The sequence below is a fragment of the Acinonyx jubatus genome, chromosome A2 (assembly GCF_027475565.1).
Source record: "Acinonyx jubatus isolate Ajub_Pintada_27869175 chromosome A2, VMU_Ajub_asm_v1.0, whole genome shotgun sequence".
Classification (NCBI taxonomy): Eukaryota; Metazoa; Chordata; class Mammalia; order Carnivora; family Felidae; genus Acinonyx; species Acinonyx jubatus.
The window spans coordinates 29,383,537-29,405,823 of NC_069383.1; the positions used below are offsets into that span (position 1 = coordinate 29,383,537).

The 22,287-nt window shown below is 37.0% G+C and overlaps 1 protein-coding gene across 5 annotated transcripts in view; it reads right to left on the bottom strand.

Moving 5' to 3' along the window:
* The window catches only part of PTPRZ1 (protein tyrosine phosphatase receptor type Z1), a 181,935-nt gene that overhangs the window by 57,804 nt on the left and 101,844 nt on the right, over positions 1-22,287 (bottom strand). For all 5 annotated transcript variants that reach the window (XM_027075352.2, XM_027075350.2, XM_027075349.2 and 2 more), the window contains 4 exons: positions 13,577-13,734; positions 13,274-13,424; positions 3,251-3,435; positions 1,483-1,609 (listed from right to left, as the gene is read on the bottom strand). In XM_027075352.2, coding sequence (XP_026931153.2) covers positions 1,483-1,609; positions 3,251-3,435; positions 13,274-13,424; positions 13,577-13,734 — 621 coding nt within the window. The remainder of the gene's footprint in view (positions 1-1,482; positions 1,610-3,250; positions 3,436-13,273; positions 13,425-13,576; positions 13,735-22,287) is intronic.

Sequence of the window (22,287 nt, forward strand, 5' to 3'; positions counted from 1 at the left end):
TTCACATGTGATACTGGCCAATATGGTGAATGATGCCCTGCTAAAGATGTGAATTTCTAGGTGGATCCATATGGGGAATGTTGCAGAGGGACGGCAGTCAGTGCATGATATAGTATAACTGAAGCCATGGTCAGTTAATTTGATACTCACCTTTCAATAGCATTTAGAGCTCACATTCCATTTAAAAATAACCTCATTTTGAAAAACAATGCTATATAAAAGCAATACATTATACACAGGCCATGAGGCAGATCATAAGAAATATCAAATAGTGATATTGCCATCATAATAGTAGTCATATTAATTAGCCGTCAACATTTTAATCTGGGAAGTAACTTGGCAAGTTTGTAGCCTGTGTTTTAGAAAGATACCTAATCTATCCTCAATGCTCTGACATATATACTTTAAGTTAAAAGTTTAACTAGTGAGGACAACTATGAGGTAATCAGTGAACAAGCTCATAATGGATTAAAGACCCTGTTGTATCATGTAGACCACAAAGGCTAATCAATACACATCAGTTTTCCTTCAATATGTCAAACTGGAATATGCTATAATTAATGTAATTTATTACCATCCATCTCTATGAAAAATTTATAAAAATATCAGTGAGTAGACTCATGGTAGGGAAGACCAAAGAATATTACATTTATGTATGTACGTTTGCATATATTTATAAATATGCATATGCATGATGTCTGTGTGTATACACATATACATATGTACACATACATATATATTTCATTCTATTATTTTAAAACTGCTTATATTAGCAAAAGAGAGACTTTAATTACATGCATTTGTAAATTGTCAAGTTATGATCTGTACTTCATTCAGTTACTTCATAAGATTTTAGATCAAAAGATTTCCCCATAATACTTAGAGAAGATGCATGCAAAAACAAAAACAGTTAGAAACAATATCCTTGTTTTACTATGTGAAACAGTACTGGCAAATCAGCTAGGAGAAAAGCACTCTCCCCCACTTCACACAGGAGTATACAAAGTGGATAAAAATATCTAAGATAAACTGTTGGATGCTTTGTATAGATATTTCAAAGTACCTCACATGATCCTAGGATCACGTATATACTTACTACAAAATGCTTTGGGGGCTGAAAAAGGAAATAAACACAAATGAAACCAACTGTTCATTATCAAAATAAAAGTCTTAATATTTACATAGCTATTTTCATTCAATGACCATTACAGACATAACAATCAGTTTTGCTATTCTTATTCTAAAAATAGAAAAATGCAGTATTTAGAATAAATTTACTTATTGTCCTGTCCCAGATCTGCTGAATGAAAATGGTTTCCATGCTTCACAAAATTGGCGGATGATCCGGGTAAAAAAAAAAAAAAAATCATTTTGTCTTTTAACCAAAACAATATAAAGTCAGAGAGAAAGCACCACTGCATCCAGTAAGTAAACTAGCTTCCTTATGTAGATTATATAAAGGCATATCAGGAGAGCACTTACCAGGGTCATCAGAAGGCATGTCGACTATAAGCTGGTCACTGTACTTTCCGTGTAAGCCATTAGTGCATATGGCTACTATTTGAAGCACATAACTCATATTGGGTAGTAAATTATTGAGAATAGCACCCTAAAAGAAAGATGTCAGTAATTATATAAATGTATTACTCTTTTTAAAATTTTCCTAAATGTTTATTTATTTTTGAGAAAGAGACAGTGCGTGTGCAAGCAGGGGAGGGTGGTGGCGGGGGGGGGGGGGGGTGCAAGTTCTGAAGCAGGCTCCTGGCTCGAAGTACAAAACCCCACCTGGGGCTCAAACCCACCACCTGTGAGATCATGACCTGAGCCAAAGTCGGAGGCTCAACTGACTGAACCCCCCAGGCCTCCCAAATGTATTATTCTCATAAGAGTTCTAACATAATAGACTTCTGTCAATGAAAAATATTTATATCTTATTAATCTACGAAAAAGTTTATGCAATGTTGTTAAGTTGGATTTGTGATATCTGTGAATTATAAAGATACTGGAAAACTAGGCTTTTTTGTTGTTTAAAAAATTTAGTTCTAGAAAGTTTCATTTTCAACTAGAACTCATCAAATTCATAAATGAGTACCCAAAACTACAAATTAATATTTTAGACAAATAAACATGGACTATTTGCAAAGAGCAAAATGTGAAAAAACACAATGAAAACACAATTTATCTCTTTATCATAACAATATATAAGCCAGGTAGTAATAGAATTATCTTCTTAATATCATTATGAAGTGAAAAATGGCAAATTTCCATAAATTATATAACATCCATGTTCACAGTGTCTCTGTTCTAAACACCCGGATTAAAAAGTTGTTACATGTTTTATCAATTTGCCCACATGATGTTCCACACCATGATAACAAAGACAGTTTTTGTTTAAATGCAAGTTTCCAGGCCTTGCTGGACTCCAGTTGTCCAAATACATTGTCCAGTGTCTTTGACTTGCAGTGGGGCTTTCCTAAGGCCATAACCAGATAGGGTTTTCTCAACCAGACCCCAATCTATGGCCAATCCTTCCTTACCAAGGCAAAGTTTAATACTGAGATGCCCAGGTCAGAAAGAATCTGGACTTTTTAAAAAAGTTTTAATTTTAATTTCAATTAGTTAATATATGATGCTGTATTAGTTTCAGGTGTATAATGTAGTGATTCAACCATACCATACCACACTTTATTTTCTTTAATTCGTGTGCATGGGTGGGGAGGAGGAGGGAGCGGATCTTTTCCTAAAGATGATCTGACTTGTGTTAAAAAGTCCTGACACAATTAGCTTCACATCTATTACTTGGAACTTTGATGCAGTGTCTCCTACTCTATTTTCTTGTGCCGGAAGAGTATGGTGTGAGAAATGATACATGGCAGTATCAGAGCACGGAGATTCCAGATCCAATTTTTTCCACAACTGTGAGATCAGTCAACTGTTCTTCGAGACCTTTTATTTTTAAAGAGAGGCTACACTAGATGAACTCTAGTTTCTAAGTCTTCTCTACGTGTCTACTCTATAATGTTGTTGTTGGCAAAGTTGTAATCTTCCTGTAATTGAAAACAAGTAAGAGCCTAGTGTATGATTCACTGTGAGTCTGGACCTAATTTAGTATTGCTTCTGTTTCCCCTCCTCCCCACTGGAGAGTTTCATACAAAGTTTAGAGCAACAATATATAATCATTTGTAAGTTCCTACCTTGAAAATTAAGCTATAGTGTTATCAACACATGAAACAATTGATCTTATAATTACCAAGTCCTGATAGCCATCTGTCAAAAATTCATGCTTGGTCTGGTCTTCTCCTTCTAACTGCTGGTACAGAACTGCGAACTTCTCAATCATGGTATCATAAACCACTCGAGGTCTCTCCCACGTAACAAGAAGGCTGGTATAATTCTCTGGGTCAGCCTGAACATTTTCTGGTTCTGAACTACAAACTTCAGAGAAAAAAAAAGTTATTGAAACAACTGTCAGCCTCGAGGATTTTAACAAATGAGACATACTCTATGAAAATTTCTGTTTTATTTCAACAGAAGGTAAAAAGTTACACTTCTCCACTGTGAAGTTTTTGTTTCTGCCATTTTGGGTATCTGAAATACTTCTTTCCCTACCTATCTGTCTACCTTCCCATTCAGAAAAGGTCTAGGTCAAATGTTCCCTCTTGTTATGCACCCTCTGATCTCTGCGGAAGTGATCTGTGTCATTTTGAATTGTCTGTTTTGTTTTAACACTACTATTGCTTTAACTGCATGTTCTCTTATATTATCCCCCCCCCCCGCCTCCTCCCTGAACAGGTCTTAACTCCTGTAGTACATAATAAACACAAGAACTACAGCTTTTATTTCCATATTGCTTAGAACCCTATCTGGAATATATTTGGCATACAAATTCAATTTGAGAAATTAACAAATGATAACTTCAAGTTCATGATGTTTTTATTTCTCTTGTTTGGTACCTGACAGATATGTTTAGCTCAGAAGGAGGAGAATTTAAATTATAAAAGATGGTCCATTATCAGATATTTTGTTGTTTCAAAATCCTTGAAATAATTTAAAGTTCCCTATTGAGAAAAGCATAGGAGAACAACTAAAACTATCATTTCTGAATTTTTGGGACCTGCTGACAAAAATACCACTTTGGAATTTTAAATAGATTAAGCAACTGATTTTAGGAAAATTTGTTCTGTCTGATCTGAAAAAAGTATTTTGAAAATTGTTCAGGGACTTCTTAAAATTAATTCAAGTCTATGTTGAGAATCGTGACAAAAATTTAGTCCCATCAAAAAGAGTATTTTGATATTTTCTAAAATGCACTCAATGTGAATTTGGAATAATTACAAAGATAAAAATTATACAATTTTGTGATATTGTGCTAATGGAGCAAAGCAATAAATATAATCTCTTCATGGGTTAGATAAATTTGTAAAACAGAGAGAAAGGTCTCTAAAGCTAAAGATTGATGTGCTCACAGAATCCAAGCTTTGCTTTTGGGAAATACCTGAAGTTACAAAGCCACTAAATGAGACCATGCGGTTGACTTAAGTCACTGCCACAAAAACTCAATGAAAACATCCCAACAAGAGCATCAGAATGTGATAAAAAAAAAACTTTGGTCTCTATTAGTTTGTAGTTTTGCTTGTGAACACAGGAGGGCACCCAAAACTAACAATTGACCTTGTAAATTGAAACTTCACTTTTATATACAGTATTTATAATAGGAGTTTTAGCCTATGAATGCTATGCTAGCAATGGTATGTAAATGATCCAGAAAAATATAAATATATATACTTTAAATAATGCATGTATAACTTTTATGACTTGGGAGACAAGATTATTCACTGTAAAAACTGTAATATTATTTTTTGTCTATTAAGGATTTAGGATGGGGTGTTCCTTTGGGAATAAAAGAACAATTCTTCAAAGCCACAAATTTACGAAAAAGTATGAATTCAGAATAAGAAAATGTATTCTAATTTAATTCTACACTACACCCTCAGTGCCCTATCTAGTGACACTTCCGTACTGGCCACCAGATGGCATAAGACCATCGAATCATCTCAAAAGTGAGCTACTCACATAAACTATATCACTGGAGGAAAAGGATTGCCTCAGTCTTGCTTCTAATGAGCCCAAGTTCATTTTTAGAAGGTTGAAAGTGATTCTTGACAGTATAATCTGTATGTTTTGTCCTACAAAAATCAATCCCACTTTTTAGAGAGTAGGAATGATTTAAAGTGAACTATTCTCTTCCTACAAAATGAAATTACCTTAAAATGCATTAAAGTTTCATGCATAGACACAAAGCAAAAATCTCTTGAGAAAATATAAATTATTAGCTGCAAAATACCCAAAGGACTGCTGCCTAATTAGCGCGAAATTACTTTGGTTGAATGTCTGGGTTTATTTCGCCTTAATTGTAGAAATCAGCAGATGTTTCAAATTTTAAGAATCAGCATTAATATGAAGTAGGACTTCAAAAAGAAACTTGTATTTCCTTGTCATTAAGTTTTTCTTTCTTTGCTTTCTTTATAAATCTGTAAGAGCTTATAGATAATTCGCTTCATAGTTTAAACTTACATTTTAATTAGAAATTTATTTTTTTTAATGTTCCTTTTGTTTATTGATAATCAAGTAGCTTAGTAATATATTATAAAGCTGCAACTAAATTTTACCTTTTAGATGCTGAAATACAGGATTTTATGGGGTAAAGATGATATACTTTAAAATGTATTCAAGTGGCACCTGGGTGGCTCAGTCAGTTGCACATCCAACTCTTGGTTTCAGCTCAGGTCATGATCCCAGGGCTGTGTGACAGCCCCGCATCGGGCTCTGCGATAACAGCAAGGATTCTCTATCCTCTCTCTGCCTCTCTCCTGCTTTCTCTCTCTCTCTCTCAAGATAAATACATTTAAAAATAATAAAATGTTTTCAAGAGGAAAAACCTGTACTTCTGTATATTGTTTATTATCTTGCCAAAGGGCTGACCTTCTATAAGGTAGGAATGGATTTTTAAAATAACAATGTCGTTCATTCCATATACACTACTTGGTGTTCTAAAAAAAAAAAGCAGGGTATGACCATGGAATATGTTATTAATTTTCACTAAATTTTCCAGGTTTTCTTATATTTCTTATTGAAATGGACTTACCTTATTAGAAGGGCATATACTGCATAAAGCACATTATCTGGATTGAAAATCAAGAATGGTTCTCCAGATCAACATACACTCAGACATCAGATATAAGCTACTAATTGATAAAATCATGACAATAAATAATTTCCTTGTTTATGGGGAGTTCAGAACTAGATTGATGTCTCATTTTCTTCTTTAGGACTGAATCGTGTGTCTAGATTCCTTTCCAGAAGCTAAATGTGATGTGGGTCACAGTTACTGATTCTCTCAGGAATGCTGGCCAAGAAGGAGAAACTGGTTCCTGCAAACCCTTGGCCACAAGCCAAATCATGTGACAAATCTGGGGTCCATGTCAAGTCACACAGAATACAAGTAAGTGCTTCAGTACAAATGCAAGGTTGCTCATACATAAAGAATGAGGATGTAGTTTCCTTCATAAAGAAGCTGTAAGTGTTCTTCCTTCAAAACTTTAAAAAAATTTTTTTAATGTTTACTTATTTTTGAGACAGAGAGAGACAGGGTGTGAGCAGGAGAGGAGCAGAGAGAGGGAGACACAGAATCGGAAGCAGGCTCCAGGCTCTGAGCTGTCAGCACAGAGCCAGACGTGGGACTCGAACTCATGAACTGCGAGATCATGACCTGAGCCGAAGTCGGACACTCAACAGACTGAGCCATCCAGGCACCCCCAAAACTTATTTTTAACATTCAATTCTCATCTACTTGGTTCCAGGCACTCTGGACATACAACTACAGACGGTGCTGTTCCTGCCTTTAGGAAGCTCGTTCCTATGCTAACTTGTAACCTTTAATTTCAGTAAGCTATTAAACATAATGGGTGCTTTGAGTTTCTACGTCCTAGACCCCATTGACAGAAGAATGCAAAATAAACTTGTAAAAAATATGCCATGTAGACCAAGTTAGCTTGTATTTTTCAAAATTACACGTTCTTCCCACTCAGAGTTGTAAAAGTTTCACAAAATTTTGGCTGATACAAAGTCATGTATTTTCTCATCACTTACATAAACTTATATGAAGAGTAAATACCTCATACAGAGGATTGCACATTACTTGCAGAGTGAGTACCAAAGTGAAGCAATGAGTGTTAGAAGGAAAAAAAAAAGTGGAAAAAGAAAAGGGAAATAAACAAAGAAGGAGAAGTATAAATGACAACTCTGGCTGTGACCAGTCTCTCAGCTGAACACAAAAGCTGATGCGGATGGCTAAGGGAGACCGGACTCTGCCGTTCTGTGCTTAGCTTGGAAGAAGGGCAGGTGCCCTGAGGGAGACCAGCCTTAGCTCCATGGATTACGAGTACAACCACGGATGCAGATAAAAGGACAGAGTGGTGATTCTTGGGGAGTGGCAGAGAAAATGTCGCAATTGCCTAAGATGTCACTAGACTTTACTGTTATTTCCCACTGAGTTGAAGTTTGGTGCAGTTTAACATGGCCCATGACAGAAATACTTTGTGATCCACACTGATGAATCTACCACATTCTTGTCTGAAGTTAATGAGCCTCACTTCGAAAAATATTGAGACAGGTATTTTGATGACTTTGTTGTGAGGAGCTCGAAGATTTATAGACTTAGAAGACAACCAGTACTAAGGTCATCATTTCCCCTCAGAGGGCAGCAGATCTTAATAAAACAAATGTAAACATGCCCACAAATGTTAAAAATAGTAATTAGAAATTATCCCCCCTGATTTGTACTTCTCAATGATTGCATCGCTTACTTTAGGTAAGTGGCCAAAAGGAATCTTTCAGATTCTGCTTAATTCAGTCAGTCTTTTACAGGGACACACTGTAACTCCATCAACCGTTCGATTTGTAATATATAACCTTCTAAGAAGTAAATAATCTTCAGGTCACGTTTCTGCATACAGTTGGAGTACAGTGTTAACGTACACATGCCATTAATGAATGCTATTTAAAACTACTGACCTTCAAGAAGATGAGTCTAGTGATGTTTAATTCATCACATTTTCCAGGAAATTACAGAAAATTTCTCATAGCTCAAATGCAATATTAAGCTATAAGGACACTCCTTTCATGCAAACCTACCTTGAAAAGCATTTTATACTGTATTATTAAAGAAACTTTGCACTGAATATATTGCAAGGCTAGCAAATGAGATCTGAAGTGTATTTATGATTTTATTCAACAAAAGTCTTAAACATGGGAAACTTGAATAGCACCCCATACTTGTGATAGTTTGTCCTCATATGTATGTACACATACACACAAGAGTGTGCATACACACACATTACAATAGTAGTAGCTTTCAGTCTAGGACACATTATGTTCAAGAGACTGTGTTTCTTTGCAAACATTAGCCCATTTAAACCTCACAACAAGGTGGCCCTTCTAACTCATGTTATAGGTGAAGTAACTTGACCATTTTAATATAACTAATAAGTACTGGCACTGAGGTTTAATACCAAAAGTCTATGGACTTTAAAGCCCAAGATTTTCCCCACTGTACTCCAGAACGCCCCTGCTTCTTAGTGGGAGAGTCCTGCTAGTGGGATAAGAAGGCAGCAAGAAAGCATCTGGTGTCTGGAAAGCATGGGATAAAGTTGAACTTCACCTACATTATACTTTTGCTGGGTTCATACAGTTATTCACACATATTCCTCCTTATCTAAAAGACAGTTTTTACTAACTCCTTCAAGGTTCTATTAAATTCTGTGATTCTTAGAAGAGTCAGTGTCCATTCCATGATGCCAAAAAGAAATGCCTCTAATAAATGGCAACTCTACATAAAAATGCAAAACTAAAGGACTGAAGTTCTGGTAAACTATGCATTCATTCACAAACATTTATTGAGTTCCTGCTATGAATGCAAAAATGAATAACGCTTGATCTCTACCCTCAAGGAGTTTACATAGATATACAGACCTTATGTGATTTTTGCAATTGTTTGTAATCTTTTGTGCAAAATATACTTTTCTACAATGTGTTTACTGAAAACTGACAACTTCATGCCACCCTTTACTTCTGTCTTGGTCAAAAGGAGGATGCTAGGTATTTATAGCACCAAAATATATAAATATAACCTTAGTGTCCGAAATTGAGGAACAGGTTTAGTAAGTTGTTATAAGTATACAGTGGAATATTGAACTTTTATTAAAAAATAAAAAATCTTCAGATTAAATTTAATAAAGATTAAATCCTGGATATAAATGTAATCCTCAATTTTTATTTTCAAATTCAGAAAGTTGAAGGGGGATAGTGTGTGTACTAAGAAGAAAACCAGGGCACCTGGGTGGCTCAGTCCATCAAGAATCTGACTCTTGATATCAGCCTAGGTCGTGATCTTATAGTCATGAGATCAAGCTAAGCGGACCCTACTTGGGATTCTCTCTCTCTCTCTCTCTCTCTCTCTCTCTGCTCGCCCCCCACCTTAAATACATAAATAAACTTAAAAAAAGAAGAAAACCATCACAGGAATATGCACATGGCAAATGATAGTGTTTACTGAATGCAAAACATTCATGATGGAAAAATTAAGAATTTGATCACTCCAGTTTTTGAAAAAAGCCAACGCTATTTTTTTAACATTTTAATTTTTTAAATTTTTATTAATTTTTAATTTGAGAGAGAGAGAGAGGCAGAGAGACAAAGGGAGAGAGAGAATCTTGATCAGGCTCCACACCCAGCTTGAGCCTGATGTGGGGCTTGATTCCATGACACTGGGATCATGACCTGAGCCAAAATCAACAGTCAGGTGCTCGACCACTTGAGCTACCCTGACGCCCCAACCCAATGCTATTTTTAAAAAAGTTTCATGTCATTAAGAATCAGTTTTTATTATAAAATTTAATCATAAATTATGTATGCAGAAATTATGTTCCCTTATAAAGCACAGCAGAACAAACTGGAAGGCTTTAGAATGAGATGTGTTCAAATACTGACTCCAGCCCTTTATGGTGCTGTGAACTTGGGCAAGCCACTTAACATCAGCTTCCCAAACTGTAAAATGAGAAAAAAAAAAGCCAACTTCATGATGGTGTTGGGAGGCTGAAATCAAATCCATATGGTTCAATGCCTGGTTGAACACACTGGTCCACACAGTACATGGTAGTTATTACTGTTTTTGTTATTCAAAACAAATAGCCTTTGTTTTAGCCTTCATCACTTAACTGTGAAATGAACAATATCTGACACTGAATTGGAACTACATTTGGTTTATACTTAAACAGGGCAAAAGGCACCCATCAAGCACAACCACTCAGTTTTATTGTGTGAAAATGGATTCTTTCCATCATTCGGTATTTGGTGAATGAGAACTTTACTTTAGCCCAGCAATGGAGGTAAAGACTAGTTACTTCTTTCACGGGCTCAGAGTCCAATGGGGGAGATGAATAAGTAAACAGACAATGGTCATACTGTGGCAACTACTGTGTACTTTGGATGCACAGAACACAGGAGCACTTGGGCATATGACACACCTCCAGATGAGTGTCGTTGATTTGTACTTTATGACTATGGCACCTTCACAAGTGCACAGTCCTATGCCAGGGCCACAGGCAGACTTGATGAGGATGGAGATAGAGGCAGGGATGGTTCCCCCGTGGATGCAAAGTCTGCTTGAGTCTTGAAGAATGAGGAGGAGAGAAACAAGTGAAACAGCAGGGAGGAACATGCCACGGCAAGGAAACAGCATGTAAAATGTAACCTCGGAGAACGTGACCTTCCTTTCTTCAGGGGATGTAACCTCGGAGAACGTGGTCTTGCTTCTTCAGGGGATATAACCTCGGAGAACATGGCCTTCCTTTCTTCAGGGGATATAACCTTGGAGAATGTAGTCTTCCTTCTTCAGGGGATGTAACCTAGCAGAATGTGGTCTTGCTTCTTCAGGGGCTGTAACCTAGGAGAATGTGGCCTTCCTTTCTTCAGGGGATGTAACCTAGGAGAACATGGTCTTGCTTCATCAGGGGATGTAACCTTGGAGAACGTGGCCTTCCTTCTTCAGGGGGAGAACATGGCCTTCCTTTCTTCAGGGGATGTAACCTCGGAGAACGTGGCCTTCCTTTCTTCAGGGGATGTAACCTAGGAGAACATGGTCTTCCTTTCTTCAGGGGATGTAACCTAGGAGAACATGGTCTTGCTTCATCAGGGGATGTAACCTTGGAGAACGTGGCCTTCCTTTCTTCAGGGGATGTAACCTCGGAGAACATGGCCTTCCTTTCTTCAGGGGATGTAACCTAGGAGAACATGGCCTTCCTTTCTTCAGGGGATGTAACCTCGGAGAACGTGGCCTTCCTTTCTTCAGGGGATATAACCTTGGAGAACGTAGCCTTCCTTCTTCAGGGGGAGAACATGGCCTTCCTTTCTTCAGGGGATGTAACCTCGGAGAACGTGGTCTTCCTTTCTTCAGGGGATGTAACCTCGGAGAACATGGTCTTGCTTCTTCAGGGGATGTAACCTCAGAGAATGTGGCCTTCCTTTCTTCAGGGGATGTAACCTAGGAGAACATGGTCTTGCTTCTTCAGGGGATGTAACCTCAGAGAACGTGGCCTTCCTTTCTTCAGGGGATGTAACCTCGGAGAACGTGGCCTTCCTTTCTTCAGGGGATGTAACCTTGGAGAACATGGCCTTCTTTTCTTCAGGGGATGTAACCTTGGAGAACGTAGCCTTCCTTCTTCAGGGGATGTAACCTAGGAGAATGTGGTCTTGCTTCTTCAGGGGATGTAACCTAGGAGAACGTGGCCTTCCTTCTTCAGGGGATGTCCAAAAGTTCAGTATGAGAGAAGGAAGCTAGTGGAGGGGAGTAAACGCTAAGACTCGTAAGTGCTAAACGGGACCTACCATGTAATGATGAATGGTTTCGATTTTATTCTAAAAGCAATGGAGAGCGACTGAAGAGTTTTAATAAAATACAACTGACAAAAGTACATAACAAAAAAAATCATATTTATTTAATTTGTTATGTGGTACATTATATTTTCTAAAAGGAGATGGTTAAATCTAGTTTTTTTTTTCCTAATCAATTGTCTATTATTTACCAGACAGAATGTTATAGTATTTAGTATTGCTGGTAGAAATGTAATGAGATTTCTTCCTTTGGGGGCAATTTAACTAGAAACTCATTGTCACGTTAAATGTAGCTATTCATCACTGTTGTCTTGGGCTCTATTTTGTTGTTGTTAAAGGATAAGTAATTCTCACAAACGGTACATTAAAACATGTAATGTTTTTAAAAAACATGCTTTTTTAATACTAATCTTCAAAAGAAGATGATTATTAGATTAATACTTTAGATGGCCAAAAATTCATTGTACAGCTGAAATCAAAGATGGCCATGTACTTGGAAATGTTTTAAGTCCCCAAAGCAAAGGCCACGTCACCTATTTCTTTCATTAACCAGTACACTATCAGTATAAACTGAAAAGGAAAAGTCAGTAGATGCATCTGATTATGTCCTCTGGACATTTTCAAAGCCTTCTGCCTGTTGTGTCAACTTCAAAAGACACAAAGGGCACTCTGGAGACTTTCCCCCTGGAGTCCTCTCCATTGCTTGGGTCGACAAACTTCTTTTCTCCCAAAGAAGGAAACCGGGGGGAAAAACTCCCTTTGTATTCATTAATAATTCAGTGCATTTGCTTTCAACCCCTACTTCATGCTATGCTCTTGCCTTGGAGTTGCCAACACTGACGTGAGCACCTTAAAACCCAAATCACGCACCAAGACTCCACTCAAATGTCATTCCCTCGCAGAGGCTCTTGACTACCCCAACTAGAAGTGATCTCCTCAAGCTCTGCACACCACGGCTTCTTAATCATTCATTTCCTAGAGCTCTTAGCACAGGCAAACACCATGGAGTGAATTTGGAAGTGTGTATGTGGCTTTGCTATCTATTACCATGCGTTTTAAAAAAATCACTTTCGTTATTGAATCTCAGTTTTTCTCATCTGCAAAATGGGGTTATTCATGTGGGGAGGAACAGCTATTTTTAAATGCTATTTTATAAATGTGGTAATTGAGATTCAGAGAAGTTAAACGGCTTATCTAAAGTGACAAAGCTAATAATCAAATATTTCTAAATATCTAAGTCTTGTATATTTTCCATTATTCCACAATTACCCCCTACAACATAAAATCTGTAAAAGTAGTAGAAAAATTATATTTCAATACATACCTGTTTCATGAATCTCTTCCTTTCCAGTGTATGAGGAAAACACCTGCCTAGAGAATTTGTATTGTTGTTCTCGAAAATTATTTTGTAAGTAGTCCATCAGCATGACATAGCCAGACTGTTGCATTGTAAGAACTTCACAAAAAACAGCCAACTGGGGAAAAGATCATTTAACATATAATTTAACATATCTTATTCAAAGGCGTCTGTAAATGCTTTAAAATAGATATTCAGTAGTAAAGCTTAGAAACTAATTATTTTTAAATTGCTTTGAATGATTGCATTTGTTTGAATTTCCAAGATTACCTGGCTTTCAGAGATGCTAACTGTATCTTTAAAAATAATCCAGTCAACAGTGTCTGTGCAGGGAGGAGATGTCAATGAGCCATTGTAAGTGTAATATTTGTCAGTTGAGTTTGGCAGAAGGTTCAGCAATATGAAGGGATCTAATGCAGACTGTTTCCCTACAAAGTAACAACATATATCTCAGTTGGGATCTCAACACTGGAACTCAGCGGTTCAAAGCTTCTATGAAACAGAGACATATGGTTTGTTACAAATTTAATCAGAAATGAAATTTTAAGAATATTTTAGGTACATTTCAAAAATGGTGATAAAACCAACATATTCTGAATTTCCTTACATACACAACTACATAGGTTATACTAGTAAGATCCTGGAGAGATTATTTTACATATAAAAGATATTCAGAAATCATATAACCATCTTAACAAGATACAGTAAAATCACTTGAGAAGACTTAATACCAGTTTGCGAAAAACAACAAAACCTTATTCTGGCGAAGATTATCTTCCAAAGCCTACGACAAACATTGTATTTAAGGACGACCGATTGGGAAAGCTTTCCCCTAGAGATAAAGAATGAGACAAAAACATCCTGCTATCACCATTTCTGATTAACATTGAATTGGAGGACTGGGCCAGTGCAATAAAGAAAAAAGTCATAAAGATTGGATATGAAGAAATGATACCGTCATATTTTGCAAATGCATGATTGTACATGTATGATATTGAATTTACAAACTATCAGAATTAGTAAATGCATTTAGTAAAGTCACTGCACATAAGACCCATATACAAAAATTAATTATATTGCTACGTACCAGTACGAAACAATAGAAAATGCAATTTAAAACAATATAACTCATAATAACAACACAATATCAAATACAGATAAATCTAACAAATGATGTGAACAACATCTATATTAAAAATTATAAAACTTTCTTGAGAGAATTAGGTAAAAATTAAAATTATGGGAAATACCAAGTTCATGGGTTAAGAGTTAGTATTGTGCAGGTGTTGACTGCCCCCAAATTGATTTATGGAGTCAAAAAATCTTATCAAAATCCCAGAGGCTTTTATACACATGTGTTTTATACAGCATGTGTTTACTGACATGCTGATTTAAAAATTTAAATGGAAATGAAAAGTTAAAACAATCTTGAACAATAACAGCTACTGTACGACTTTCATTACCAGGTAGGAAGACCGATTATATAAAACTATAGAAGTCATGACAGTGAAATATGCATGCAAAGACAGACAAAGGGAACAGTGAAAGAGAAAAGAGAACTCAGATCCATACATATATAGTCACTTTATGTATGTCACTTTTTTTCTTTAGGACAGGAAAAATTACTATGTAGTTGGAATGGACTGCCTTTGCAGTAGTAAAGAGTGCTGTATCACTTGGATATCCTTACGGAAAAAAGTGAATCATGATTCCCTACTTCACATCTTAAGCACATGAGTTCTAAATACATCTAGCAGATCTAGATTTAGTGGATCTAAATGTGAACAGGAGAGTAAAACTTTTAGAGGAAAACAGAAAATTCACTTTATAACCTTAAGGTAGGCTGAGATTCCTGAAATGGTACACAAAAATTGTTAATTATAAAAGGAAAAATGATAAATTTTAGTACATGATAATTAAGATCTATTTATCAATATTTACCTATTTATCAATAGTCACTATTAAGGGAATAAATGGTAAGAACAAAGGGTGGAAAGTATATTTTACATATATGTTGTGTGTGTGTGTGTGTGTGTGTGTGTGTGTGTGTATTATACCTTTTATCCAGAATAGAGAATTCCTTTAAAAATTTAGTAGAGCTTTCCTAAGAGGCATATCTGGCCTTACAACTCTCAAAAAATCCAATTATATCTGTCTCCATGAATGATCCCATTTTTGCTTTTGGACCTTTCCAACAGCACTTATCAACAGCCACTTAGCCTTTAGTGTACCTGCCCTCACTCATACAGGCAGCAATCTGCTTATCAGCAAGATCTGTGTCTAACTCATTTACCCATCCTAACTATCTAGCTCAATGCATGCATGTCCTCTGTTCTTTCTAGTAGACTTATGTCATTAAGAAGTAGCCCCTGAGACCTATTTGATGTATTCTTAGTGACATAGCACAGTGTAGAGCAGTAGTTTTGTCAGATGAGGTAGTTAGACAGACATGACAGGAAGGGGAAGTAGGAGGATGACAACGGGAAATTGCCAGAAACCCCATGTCTCCACCCCATCTCCCTCAGACCAAGCCCTTGTGTGGTATACCACAGACCCATAAGCAGGAGATATGGGCTACGGGGACTGCCTTAACTTTGGAACATGTGCACTTAAGAAAGACTGTGTCACGACAAGCCTGAGAAACCAAGATGGCAGAACAGCATGGAAGTTATTTGTGTGTCTCACGCCCATGAAATACAGCCAGACCAACACTAAACCATCCTGCACACCTAGAAAACTGATCTGAGGATTAACACAACAATCTGCACAACCTGAACCACAGAACTCAACAGGTATGTGAGTGAACACCACTCACAGAGAGGTGAACTTGGGTAGAGAGAAGCTGCAGCGGGCAGGGAGCCTCTTTTGCAGGCGGAGAGAGGATGGAGATGGGGGGAGAATACTGGAAAAGCATCTCTCCCCAAAGGCAGCTGGAGAGAAAGTGGAAAAGTGGAAATAGCTACAGGGACTAAACTAAAAAGGGAGAAAGGAGAAAGGAGAGGGTTTAAATTCCATTAAGACTGTAAACAAGGGGAGCACAGAGTCTGCAGCTCTGCAGCTTGATACCTGGAGATGCTCCGCTGGGAAGGGCAAATCCCCAGGAGCGGAGTGGGGTCCGGGAGGTTCTTGGGCCACACAGGGAAAAGCGATTCCACTGCTGGAAGAACATTTGGTAGAGACTGTTGAGGCCACCTGGTCCCTGCAGACCCCAGAGAATGGTCACATTCGCTGGTGCTGAAACAAGGTCCTTAAGGGTGAAGCCTGGTGTCAGATGTGTGTTGTGATTTTCCATAATTCCTGAAATGCTGCTGCTACACTATCTCTCAAACTTTTTCTGGGGTGGGCTGGCACCAGGCTGCAGTCTCTGGGTTTCAGCAGCAGCACAGTAATGCGAACTTTCCTGGGTGTGGCTGGCATTTGGCCATTGCTCAGTGAGACCCCCCCCCCCCCCCGCTGCAGAAGGGCAGAAAGGGTCAAAGCCACAGTCCTTCAGAAGTAAGGGGCCGTGGAAAACAGCCGCATCTGAGACAAAACTCAGGAGAGAGGTACTTCCTGGTGCTTGGCCACAGACAATGAAAAAGCGGGGAGTGGACAAAAGCTGAAGACAGAGGACGGGTGAGCAATTGATGATCCGGGAGAACAGAGTTCCAAAACTAGAGACTGGGTAGCGGGGTGCCGCCATTTTCACCACTCCCGCGCATGCACATATGCACCTATGAGCACCACAACACAACACCCCAGTAGGCTAGCAGCACCATCTAGTGGAGAATGGAGCCATTACACAAAGCCCCGCCCAACTGGGCCAACCTCGCTCTTCAAGAACACCAGTCTCACCCCCTGCTTAGTTTATAGACTAGAAAGCACTTCATAGTCTGACTTCTAGGGGAAAACAAAGTAATTTCAGTCCTATTTCAATCTGTTAGCAGGTCCATCTATTCAATTTTCTTTCTTTTTTTTTCTCTTTTTCACTCCTTTTCTTTTTCTATATTTTTTACTTTTGTGTAACTTTTCAAATTCAATTTTACTTGCATCATTTTATTGTAGTCTACTTCAGTGTGTTAATTTTTTCAAATTTTCAAACGATTTCCTTTTTTTTCTTTTCTTTTTTCTCTTTTTAGTTTCTCTTCTTGTTCTTGAATACAGAGGGAGAAAAACTTCATTTTTCTTTTCAATTTCTATTAAAAATGTTTTTCTTTAATTTTTATTTTTACTATATTTTTTACTTCTATGTAAACTTTTCCAAATTCTATTTTATTCCCATCGTTTTATTTTAGTCTACTACAGTGTATTCACTTTCCAATTTTCAAATGATTTTTTTTCTTTTTTCTCTTTTTTGTTTTCTTTTCTTCTTCAATACAGAAAGAGAAAAAAATCATTTTTATTTCTAATTTTTATTTAAAGCTTTTTAATTTTTTTCTACTATATTCTTTAGTTTCATGTAAATTTTTTCAAATTCTATTTTACTCCCATCATCTCATTTTAGTCTACTTCAGTGTTTTCAATTTTTCAGATTCTCAAAAGATTTCCTTCCTCCCCCCCCCCCCCCGAGCCCTTTTTTCTCTAATCTATCAAACCACTTTCAACATCCAGACCAAAACACACTCAGGATCTAACATCATTTATTCATTTTTTTTGTGTGTGTGTTTTCAATTTTTAAATTTTAATATTTTTTAAATTTTAATTCTTTAAATTTTAATTTTTCTACCTCATTAATTCCTTTTCTCCCTTCAAAATGACAAAATGAAGGAATTCGCCTCCAAAGAAACAGCATGAAGAAACAACAGCCAGGGATTTAACCAACACAGATACAAGCAAGATGTCTGAACCAGAATTTAGAATCATGATAAAAAGAATACTAGAAGCAGTTGAAAATAGATTAGAATCCCTTTCTGCGGAGATAAAAGAAGTAAAAACTAGTCAGGATGAAAAAAAAATGCTATCACTGAGCTGCAATCATGGATGGATGCCGTGGCGGCAAGGATGGATGAGGCAGAACAGAGAATCAGCGACATAGAGGACAAATTTACGGAGAATAATGAAGCAGAAAAAGAGGGAGATTAAGGCAAAAGAGCACAAACTAAGAATTAGAGAAATCAGTGACTCATTAAAAGGAAACAACATCAGAATCATAGGGGTCCCAGAAGAGGAAGGAAGAGAAATGGGGGTAGAAGGGTTATGTGAACAAATCATAGTGGAAAACTTTCCTAACCTGGGGAAAGACACAGACATCAAAATACAGGAAGCACAGAGGATCCCCATTAGATTCAACAAAAACCGACCATCAACAAGGCATATCATAGTCAAATTCACAAAATACGCAAGCAAGGAGAGAATCATGAAAGCAGCAAGGGGAAAAAAGTCGCTAACCTACAAGAGAAGACAGATCAGGCTTGCAGCAGACCTATCCACAGAAACTTGGCAGGCCAGCAAGGAGTGGTAGCATATATTCAGTGTGCTGAATCGGAAAAATATGCAGCCAAGAAGTCTTTATCCAGCAAGGCTGTCATTCAAAATACAAGGAGAGATAAAAAGTTTCCCAGACAAACAAAAATTAAAGGAGTTGGTGACCACTAAACCAGCCCTGCAAGAAATGTTAAGGGGCACTCGCTGAGGGGAGAAAAGATGAAAAAAAAAATAATGTGTGTGTGTATATATATATATATATATATATATACACATATATACATATATGTGTATATATATATATATATATATATACACACATTATTTTGTGTGTGTGTATATATATATATATATATATATATATATATATACATACACCAAAAGCAACAAAAGATTAGAAAGGACCAGAGAACACCACCAGAAACTCCAACTCTACAAGCATCATAATGGCAATAAATTCATATCTTTCAGTACTCACTCTAAACGTCAATGGACTCAATGCTCCAATCAAAAGACATAGGGTAACAGAATGGAAAAGAAAACAAGATCCATCTATATGCTGTTTACAAGAGACCCACTTTAGACCTAAAGACACCTTCAGACTGAAAATAAGGGGATGGAGAACCATCTATCATGCTAATAGTCAACAAAAGAAAGTCGGAGTAGCCATACTTCTATCAGACAATCTAGACTTTAAAATAAAGACTGTATCAAGAGATGCAGAAAGGCATTATATCATAATCAAGGGGTCTATCCACCAAGAAGACCTAACAATTGCAAACATTTATGTGCCAAATGAGAGAGCACTAAATATATAAAATCAATTACTCACAAACATAAACTCATCAATAGTAATACCATAATAGTAGGAGACTTCAACACCCCACTCACAGCAATGGACAGATCATCTAATCAAGAAACCAACAAGGAAACAATGGCTTTGAATGACACACTGGACCAGATGGACTTGACAGATATATTCATAACATTTCATCCTAAAGCAGCAGAATATACATTCTTCTCCAGTGCACACGGAACATTCTCCAGAATAGACCACATACTGGGATACAAAAAGATCGAGATCATACCATGCATATTTGCAGACGAAAACACTATGAAACTCAAAACCAACTACAAGAAAAAAATTTGGAAAGGTAACAAATACTTGGAGACCGAAGAACATCTCTAAAGAATGAATGGGCTAACAAAGAAGTTAATGAGGAAATTAAAAAGTATATGGAAGTCAATGAAAATGATAACACCACAGCCAAAAACCTCTGGGATGCAGCAAAGGCAGTCATAAGAGGAAAGTATACAGCATCCAGGCCTTCCTGAAGAAGGAAGAAAGATCTCACATACACAACCTAACCTTCCACCTTAAGAAGCTGTAAAAAGAACAGCAAATAAAACCCCAAACCAGCAGAAGAAAGAAAATAACAAAGATTAGCACAGAAATTAATGCTATGGAAACCAAAAAAATAGTAGAACAGATCAATGAAACCGGAAGCTGGTTCTTTGAAATAACTAACAAAATTGATAAACCACTAACCAGTTTGATCAAACAGAAAAAGGAAAGAACCCAAATAAATAAAATCAAGAATGAAATAGGAGAGATCACAACCAACACAGCAGAAATACAAACAATAATAAGAGAATATTATGAGCAATTATATGCCAATAAAATGGGCAATCTGGAAGAAATGGACAAATTCCTAGAAACACATACACTACCAAAACTGAAACAGGAAGAAACAGAAAATTTGAACAGACCCATAACCAGTAAGGAAATCAAATTAGTAATCAAAAATCTCCCAAAAAACAAGAGTCCAGGGACAGATGGCTTTCCAGGGGAATTCTACCAAACATTTAAGGAAGAGTTAGCACCTATTCTCTTGAAATTGTTCCAAAAAATAGAAATGGAAGGAAAACTTCCAAACTCTTTCTATGAAGCCAGTATTACCTTGATTCCAAAACCAGACAGAGATCCCACTAAAAAGGAGAATTATAGACCAAATTCCCTGATGAACATGGATGCAAAAATCCTTAACAAGGTATTAGCCAACTGGATCCAACAATACATTAAAAAAAATTATTCACCACTACCAAGTGGGATTTATACCTAGGATGCAGGGCTGGTTCAATATCTGCAAAACAGTTAACATGATTCATCACATCAGTAAAAGAAAGGACAAGAACCATATGATCCTCTCAATAGATGCAGAGAAAGCATTTGACAAAATAGAGCATCCTTTCTTGATAAAAACCCTCAAGAAAGTAGGGATAGAAGGAGCATACCTTGAGATCATAAAAGCCATATATGAACGACCCAATGCTAATATCCTCAATGGGGAAAAACTGACAGCTTTCCCCTTAAGGTCAGGAACAAGACAGGGATGTCCACTCTCACCACTATTATTCAACATAGTATTAGAAGTCTTAGCCTCTGCACTCAGACAACACAAAGAAATAAAAGGCATCCAAATCAGCCAGGAGGAGGTCAAATTTTCACTCTTCGCAGATGACATGATACTCTCTATATGGAAAACCCAAAAGATTCCACCAAAAACTGCTATAATTGATTCATGACTTCAGCAAAGTTGTGGGATATAAAATCAACACACAGAAATCGGTTGCATTCCTATATACCAACAATGAAGTGACAGAAAGAGAAATCAAGGAATTGATCCCATTTACAGTTGCACCAAAACCCATAAAATACCCAGGAATAAATCTAACCAAAGAGGTGAAAAGTCTATACACTGAAAACTATAGAAAGTTTATAAAAGAAATTGAAGAAGACACAAAAAAATGGAAAAAGATTCCATGCTCCTGGATAGGAAGAACAAATATTGTTAAAATGTCAATACTACCCAAAGCAATCCACATATTCAATGCAATCCCTATCAAAATAACACGAGCATTCTTCACACAGCTAGAACAAATAATCCTAAAATTTGTATGGAACCAGAAAAGACCCCGAATAGCCAAAGCAATCTTGAAAAAGAAAACCAAAGCAGGAGGCATCACAATCCTGGACTTCAAGCTATGTTACAAAGTTGTAATCATCAAGATAGTATGGTACTGGCACAAGAACAGACACTCAGATCAATGGAACAGAATAGAGAACCCAGAAATGGACCCACCAATGTATGGCCAACTCATCTTTGACAAAGCAGGAAAGAATATCCCATGGAATAAAGACAGTCTATTCAGCAAGTGGTGCTGGGAAAACTGGACAGCGACATGCAAAAAACTGAACCTGGACCACTTTCATACACTGTACACAAAAATAAACTCAAAATGGATGAAAGACCTCAATGTAAGACAGGAAGCCATCAAAATCCTCGAGGAGAAAGCAGGCAAAAACCTCTCTGACCTTGGCTGCAGCAACTTCTTACTCAACACGTCTCCAGAGGCAAGGGAAACAAAAGCAAAAATGAACTACTGGGACCTCACCAAAATAAAAAGCTTCTCCACAGCGAAGGAAACAATCAGCAAAACTAAAAGGCAACCGACAGATTGGGAGAAGATATTTGCAAATGACATATCAGATAAAGGGTTAATATCCAAAATCTATA